The sequence below is a fragment of the Haplochromis burtoni genome, unplaced genomic scaffold (assembly GCF_018398535.1).
Source record: "Haplochromis burtoni strain Fernald_Lab_line unplaced genomic scaffold, NCSU_Asbu1 Contig_714, whole genome shotgun sequence".
NCBI lineage: Eukaryota > Metazoa > Chordata > Actinopteri > Cichliformes > Cichlidae > Haplochromis > Haplochromis burtoni.
In genome coordinates, this window is record NW_024583075.1 from 183,563 (window position 1) to 192,052 (window position 8,490).

Consider the following 8,490-nt stretch of genomic DNA (forward strand, 5'->3'; position numbering starts at 1 on the left):
CCCACTTGGGTTTAAATTAGTGCTGTCAGCGTTAATCTCGTTAAAGTGACATTAACGCCATAACCGCATTAACGCGGCAAATCTCCATTAGCAAGGTAGTGCGGATCCCCCCGTGCGTGGGGCTGCACGGCGCTAACGCGTTAACAAGCTACCCGCTCTAATGAGTTAACTCGCTAACGGAGATTTGCTGTGTTAATGCGGTTATGGTGTTAACGTAATTTTAACGAGATTAACGCTGACAGCACTAGTTTAAATAGCTTAAACTCTCCACCATTTGGTTTCAGAACTTAACAATTAGAGACTAAGGATGAGAGGTGAAACATCTTTAAAAAAAAATAAAGATGTTCTGTGGCCTCCTTTCCCAAGCTCCTTAGTCTACCATGACCTGGATGACTGAGAACCTACACAAAGACCTTGCCTAAAAGAAATCAGGCAAGGTTTCACAACAAGGAATAAAGGTGATCGTACCAAATGTTGAATTTCAAGAATGTTAAAATTCTAAAAACTCACAATACTTTGCACATTACTGTACAGTCTCATTTAACTTTTTTATTGTAATAAAAAAGACTAATTTGATTCTCTGATTAACACAGGGCTCCCCAACTTTACTATATGGTCTATGGAAATCTGACATAGTTTACCTAAGTGGAATCATGTATTGTTAGTGGAGTTGTGTGATAGTGCAGTTGTGCACACTCAGTGCTTTCTTTAGTTGTTTTTTCTCTAGCAATACAGAACTAGGCTTTCCAGGCAGTTGAACTTCCTGTGTGCTTTATTTGATATCTAATGCAGTGCAATATTTTTTTTATCAGTGATGTGTGTGGCACTAAAGCTGGAGCCTTCAGTTTCTGCACAGTGATTACTGAAGAGTTATCTGTGCTGCAGTCTCACATGAAAGGGATGAACTGTAGGATGAACACGAGCTGACATGGAGCAGGTCACACTCGGTGAAAGAGGTCAAACGGTCTTCTCATAGACAGTTTGACCTCCTTCACAATGTCACTCTCTGGCTCCAGTGACAGAGATTCATTCAACACCATTAAATTAATCTCTGCCACTGTAGCCAGCTAAGAGGATTTCAGTTTTGCTTGTAGCGTTCTTGTTTTTCAGCAAGTGGCACACATACTGTTTGCATATTTTGCAGTTGCTGCTTTTTTTTTTTTTTGGGGGGGGGGTTAATTACTTGAATACATGTGATTTAACTAATTCACATTATCAATATACACGGCTAGGTGTGAGAGGGAAAAGTATCTGGGACTGTAAAGTCTAGTGTTGTGTGTGTGTGCTTTGCATTTTACAAAGGTGGCATAACTTCAGATGATAAAAAGTATTGTTTTTTGGTTTTCCTAATCAGGAAAAGAGATTTCATTATAATTATTTTTATTGTTTTATTGCCCAGACGTATCAATACATAATCTATTGCTCTGATAAGGTAAAATCTGACTTGATTATAAACCCCTGCAACTCTTAGTTGTCATCTTAAAAGCAGTCTTCATATTTATTTCTCCCCCTGCAGCTGCACAGACACTGCAGTCACTAATAGCCCAGCAGTCTTAGTCCCATGAATAAATGAGTCAATTAAGTAATTAAGTGTTGACTTGCTGTCTGTGGTGTGTGTGTGTGTGTGTGTGTTACTATGGAAACATGGCTTGTAGCCTGTACTGCTTTCCCCAGAACCTTGTCTTTCCTCAGTTTAAAAAGAAAAAAAAAAAACTTGTCCTAGATACCCCACCAGGCAGTTGGACAACTGCTGCTTCTCTTCAGTTGCCATGGAAAAGGATGCTGAGCAGCAGATTTCATGAAGCCACTGAAGATTAACTTTCAGTGACAGCAAGGAAGGTTGATGATATATGGAAGTGATTAGGCTGACATGAGTGCAACAGCTGATCAGGGAGGTGGGGCCTGCCTTCATTCATTCATATTTTAAGGCGGTGGGGTGAGAAACATGAGCAGATGAGTAAAACTATAGGCGAGGCACAGCACAGTCACTTGGGTACACAGTATCTTCAGTCCGTGCTTGTCTTTCTCAAGGTAATTGAGGTTATTGAGTCAGGCAGTTGTTGATTTGATCTTAATTGCATGTTTGACATTATATGAGACTCAAAGGGATTCACCGGTGATGCTAGAGTGAGTCTTGATAATGGCTCAGGAAGAGGAAAGAGTGGCGTGAGAGGAAATTTGGAGGAGAAGGAGGGGTATGCACAGGGAAGGAAAAGAGTTTGCAGGAGGCTTATGTCTGTGTTGGAGGAATTCAGCAGAAGTGGTGGTGTGCACTGGTCTGTAATTTTTGGTGTTTGTGCCTCAGGGGACAGCATTCTGACTTTCTGTGTTTGCAAACACATGGAGCAGAATCTTACTCCAACAGATGTGGTGCCAGTTTAAACAGAGACTTATAGGAGGGAGATGTCTCATCAAAGAATGCTAAATAGAAACTGTATGGGTAATGGCAAAGATGATGGTTGTCCTGCCCCAGGTTCACACTGAGCCCTCGGCCTCTGATCCATGTGTACATCTGAAGTTCACAACAGATTCTTCTGTGAGGTAATTTCTTACCTACTAGTTATAGTAAAGAAGTAGGTATGCGTAGGTATTTTTTCTGGGCTAACTATGTCGATAACATGAGTTAGCATGTAGTGCTGTGGTCAGTCTGTTCTCATTTTGAGTGTTTAGAGCTGATATCTACATAATTCTGCTCCTCGATGATACTGGTGATGAAACAGGGCTGAACTGAACTCTTTTCTCAGCAATATGTATGGACTGAATAAGTTTTCACCTGTTTCTGGTATCAGATCTGTTATGAACCAAATTGAAATGCCTCTCAAACCTCAGTGAGGACCACACAGTCTGTGGCAATTTCCTTATTAGCATGATTTTCATAGTTATCCTGTGTGTTTAATGGGTTTACAGTAGTAGTAGTAGTAGTAGATGTGTAATATATTGCATGAAGTGGAAAATGCAAGTAGCATTTGCATGTCCTCGACTACTTTGTCAGTTATGTTGATGGTTTTCATGAATGTTCGGATAGTGCTTTGCTGTGAATTGAGGAATGGCATTATCTTGACTGTTTTCATAACGGATGGCACACTGTATCTTCAGCTAAAGAAGGCAATAAAGGAGCCACCGAAGCACTTTTCCTTATTATTTGGAGAATTTCTGGCCATTTGATACAAAAACTTGAAAAATGAAAACCCATATAAAAAATGCTACCACAATCCTGAGAGAGAGGCAAACTTTTCTTTGTGTGCAGGAAAACCTTGTACTATTGACTATACTGTCATCCATTTGGGTGTACGTGCACTCAAAATCCAAATCCAAGAGTGCAGGCTCTGTAACACTGAGACCTAATCAAAGAGCCCAAAATAGAGGAAGCAGATGTGCACGCATACAACCACACAAATCACAGATAATATAGTGACACACAGGGAGGATTATAGTCTGTACAAGAACAATACATACATGAAATCCCTACAAAGCAAAAGCAGCACATTTGAAGCATCTCTAACGATGTGAACATTCACCTGCATTCACAGTAAATGCCATGTTGTTTCGAAATGTGTTTTCTATCAATTAAAGTCAAGACATGCTGAGTTGCAATAATGAATATTTATGAGTTGTTTCCAGGGCGATGTTGCATAACTTGGAGCTGTTTATTTTGGTCTCTGCTGGCCACACATCCAGCATCATGACAGACTTGGAAAATGGATGCACACTGTGCCGTTTGAAGGATAATTAGTATAAAACATTTTATTTTCTGTCACACACTCTTATCTCGTTGCTTTCCTTCACACTTTATTTGCTTGTTATTGTTCTACATATCTTTTGCACCTTTTTCCCCTCCTACCCACACAGTGGGATATACTGAACTGGCCAGGGTTTAACCAGTCTGTTGTGCAGCTTCGGAAAGGTTGCACTTCCAGTCAAACATAAACAGGTTAAGTAGTGTAATGGGAAAAATGGGCGGTGATCAAACACAGCCCCTATCCAGCCTTGTCTTATAGCCCTGTTCTTTTTCCTATGTAATTTTTCACCTGCCTATTTTCTTAACTGTTTGTCCAATTAAGACTCCCTGGACAGGTCAGCAGTCCATGACCGGGTTAATACATTTGTTCTGTTTTTTGGCAGCTTTTTACTGCCTTTATTCCATGTCCATCTGATCTTTCAGCTTTGGCTCAATTTTTTTTTGTGTCCATAGATGTAGGCAGTCTATTCTCTTGCGTGCAGTGAGGCATGCAACTCGTATGTGCACATCCATATTTGACACTCAGTCTTTGAAGTAGCAGTTTATTTGCAGCGGGTAGCAGAGTCAAAAATTTGTTTAACATCTAGTTTAACAACCTGTGTATGCCCTGCTCTTGTTCATGTTTGTGCTGTTTTGGTCCTTTAGCTTAGCCCCAGAAACAGGGAAGACGGGGATCCCTTTGTAGTGGAGTGAAACCTAACGCTGAAAACAGTTAAAACGGTCAGCCATTGTCTGCACTTCTCATTAGGCATTGCATTCTGCACAGGTGGAGGAAAAAAGGCTGCTGGTGCTAGCACTGCTGACATTTGCCTCCTTAGCAGACTAATGTGACATTTGTGTGTCTGTGTGAGATTAATGCTTAGAAATAACCTAAGCTCATCCATGAAGCAACCCTACCATTTGTCAGTAGTTTTTTTTTCTTTTCTTTTTTTCTGTTCTTTTAAAATCTTTGGTATGGATGCAAAACAAGGAGCAGAAGTCTGGCTTCATGCAGTATGGCGGCTCTCATACAGGAGCAAAACCTAAACATTATTCTCTTTCCTTATATTGCTCTTGTGGGTCTGGACAGGCTTCCTCTCTTTGTGAAGTTAGCTCGCGTTATATCATCACCTTTTATCAACCAGGTGTACATAAAGACATCTGCTCTAATGCAGGCTGTCTCACACCTCACTCTGCTAACCATTTCTTTCTTTTCCTGATTAGCAGTAATTTTAGTCTCAGGCTAAGAATGGATGTACACGCCAGCATGTAAACGTGCATGAAAAACACCTGAACAGAGGGAAAAATACCCAAGTCATGACCGGATATTGATAACGAATAAGAAACCACACAGGCTAAGAACTGGACGCTGAAACATTACAAGTTAATAAATAAGTAAATTAATGAGCACACGCAGGTCTACAAACAACAAAACCGCATATAGAACATTTAGGTTTTTATTTTTCTCTTGTTCGTGACCTATTTGTATTCATGGCCTAACTGCTGATATAGAAAACACTAAAAATCATTCTACAAACACTTAAGAAAATTCTTTGGCATCCTCTGTGCTAAACGCTGTTCACCAGGCTTTTAAGTAAAGTAACGTTGTCATTGTAGAATAGCTGCAGCACTTTACAGGATTATTGATTTTATTTGAAATTAAACTAATACATAGTGTAGTGTTGAAGGCTCAAGGTTTATTTTTTTTAATATGCATGTTTCAATGATAGGGAAACACACACATGGGCACGCACACACACACCCAGTGAGTTGTTTTTCTCATCTTCTTAGAGATGTTGAACTGTAACTCCGGGGAGACTTGCAGCTGAGTCCACATGGAGCTCAGCAGGTTATCAGTTCCTCCCACATTTCCTGTGTTTGTCACACTGTAGGTCATTAATAAACAGTCGCATGTGTTTGCAGTCAGATGAAGTGCAACCAAGTTGCTTGAAGATTCCTCATTTATTGTGTGTGTGTGTGTGTTGTTGTTTTTTTGTTTGTTTTTAAAGCATTTAGGACACTGACAACTAAAGCAGTGCATCAAGGAGTAATGAAAATATTAGAGACAAGTGTCAAGGCAGTGAGTCTGTAGTGTGTGTCCTATGTGCAGATATAGTTTTTTTTAGTTTGATTTAAAGATGGGTCAGATCTTTCATATTTGATAAGTAGCATGTAATTTGGTAAAATAAAAATCAAATAATGTAGCATATAAAGGGAAAAGGCTGTTTTTAAGCTAGAATTTACTGTAATGAAATTTGTCATTTCAAATGTAAAAAATATACTTTTGTATTCATAAATGTAATGGTGGTTAGTTATTTCCAGCTGAACTGGTCATTCATTTTGTCTTCATTTGTCAGCAGCTCAAAGAGCTAACCTCTGCTGCGTATCAGCTGACATGCGGCTGAAATTATATTTGTGCAAACTCGGATGAGGGCAGGGAGAGATTCAAAGAGATTCTTTCAGTTTCTCCTTACTTCAGTGACCACAGAAGAGCAGCAAAGTGTCGTCGGCCTCCTGTCACCTTTGCTTCAGCTCCCCACTATGTTTGTTTTTCATTACTGAAGCACATCCTTGCGGGGTAGAGCCTTGTCAACACCCCTAGGGTTTGTATCGTCATGTGGAACCACAGATGATGTTTGTCATTCTGCCATCGCTGGTCTCCTCATTGTGTTCCTCCACACCTGTCCCATTTCCTGGAGCTGATGTAACTGCAGATTAATGGGGTTGGGGTTAGGTTTCTCCTGGGAAAATGTTTTTTTGTGTTTTCATTATCATCTGAGTAAAATGGTTTCCTGCAGATGTTTGTTGCAGTGATCCTCAACCTGCTGACCTAAAGAAATTCAATAGTTTATTAAATATCAATGTAAAAAAGGTAAACAGTAAATATTTTAGTTTTACTTTCCAAAAATAATGAAATATTAACTTCCTAGTGGGTCAGAGTTTGTTTGTAATGCCCATCTTTAATTAATTTCAAGCACGAGTCCCTCTGTACACCTTTCTTCCCCAAATGTTTTTGTGTGCGTGTTAGCTATGGTTACAGTAACCCTTCTAATTTCACTGTGGGGATGAGCAACTGACTTGTGAGGTCTAATGGAAATCAAAGCAGAGCATAAAGAAGTAAAGCTTATCTTATTCCTTCCTCCTGTAGGGAAGAGGAGGAGAGCCTGCGGGATAAGATCCGTGCAGACCATGAGCGAGCACTGCAGGAGGCAAAGGAGAAGCTGCGAAAGTCACGTGAGGAGCTCAAGGCCGAGATTCAGACGGAGAAGAACAAAGTGATGGAGGACCTGAAAAAGAAGGACGTAGGGCCCAAACCGTTGCCGCCGGTACCCATGCCTAAGGTGGTGGGCGTGAGCGACGGCGAGCCCCCAGAACCCGACGTCAAAGAGAAACGAGACAAGATAAGAGAGGTAACGTGATCAGTCTCTTCTTGCTTTTCTTGATTTGATTCATTTTAAATAAGAAGTCAATCTCTGTTTGTCAACCCCCCAGTGAGAGCAAAAACAAAAATGGCCCTCCCACGCAGGAATAGGGATGGGTATCGAAAACCGGTTCTTGTTGAGAACCGGTTCCCACTGTTTCAATTCCTTGGAATTGTTTGCCATTTTTGCAAACGATTCCCTTATCGATTCCAGTCGCCCCGAATGACGTCACCACGTTGCGGAGCGTCATTTACCTGGCAGGAAACACGGCGCCTAAGCGGCTCAAACGCTCAAAAGTTTGATTATACTTTATGAGAACCGATGACAACAGGGCAACTTGCAAAGTAGATATTTCATTTAAGGGAGGAAACACTACGAATATGCAAAAGCATTTGCTCACAAAACACGCGATGACACGCGTTTTTAATTCCGCTCCGGACTCGTGACTCTCAACCCAGCAGCAGCGCTAACGTTTGCACGTCCTCTCCCGTTAATGCGGCAGGTAAATAATCAACTAACAGTGCATATTATGTTAGCGCAATCTGCCTTATTACAAGACCTGCCATTACTGTACATGTAGGTGACCATGATGAGAGAGACAGACAGAGTCTGGCTGGCGCTCGCTGGCAGTTCTCGCTGCAGTCTACCGGTAGCGTCTCCTTTCAGGCCAGGATAGACGAATGTCACCGAGCAGTGTCTAAGTTTGTGGTCAAAGGCTTGCACCCATTTGCCACAGCAGATGCCCCCGATTTTTGGTAAGTGAATGTGTTTAATTGTAGGCAGGGACATTACTGGATATTCTTGTGTAATTGCCACAGAACAATTTATGTTATACTTTGTTATTGCTACAGAAGAATGTTGCAGCTTTAAGGCAGGGATGACTCCTGGAGTTGCTTTCTCACTGCATATGCTTTATTTCACAATCAGATCGATTCGATAACAAAAACATACAGCAGCTCCTCTCCTACTCCTAGCCCTTCGCTGCGGTGGAAAAAAGAACGACTTCAATCCCCTTCAAGGAACATACGTACAAAATAGTTTTCCTGATACACCAATGGGGCGTTCAATGCCATCTTGTAAATATGAGTACTCTGGCAGAGTAACAGTTCAAATGAAAAATACACCAGAACAAACAAGCAAACAAAAAAAGAAGTGTGGGGTACCTTTGAACCAATGAACAAAGTATAACAATTTATACTTTTTAACATAACCCGACCCCGTCAATATGTGATATGTCTCACAAGAATATTTATTTTATTATTTTACATTTACAATTTTTTTTCCTGGGGACCCTGTGACACCCCATTGAAGAGCCGTAGGCTGGATCTCTTAAGATCTCACTGTTGGGTT

The 8,490-nt window shown here is 40.8% G+C and overlaps 1 protein-coding gene across 4 annotated transcripts in view; it reads left to right on the forward strand.

Annotated features, from left to right (window-relative positions):
- LOC102309099 (mannosyl-oligosaccharide 1,2-alpha-mannosidase IB) overlaps positions 1 to 7,262 on the forward strand; it is a 32,532-nt gene extending 25,270 nt beyond the window's left edge. For all 4 annotated transcript variants that reach the window (XM_005949899.3, XM_042215412.1, XM_014330161.2 and 1 more), the window contains exon 3: positions 6,867 to 7,262. In XM_005949899.3, coding sequence (XP_005949961.3) covers positions 6,867 to 7,137 — 271 coding nt within the window. In that variant the 3' untranslated portion in view covers positions 7,138 to 7,262. The remainder of the gene's footprint in view (positions 1 to 6,866) is intronic.
- The last annotated feature ends 1,228 nt before the right edge of the window (positions 7,263 to 8,490 follow it).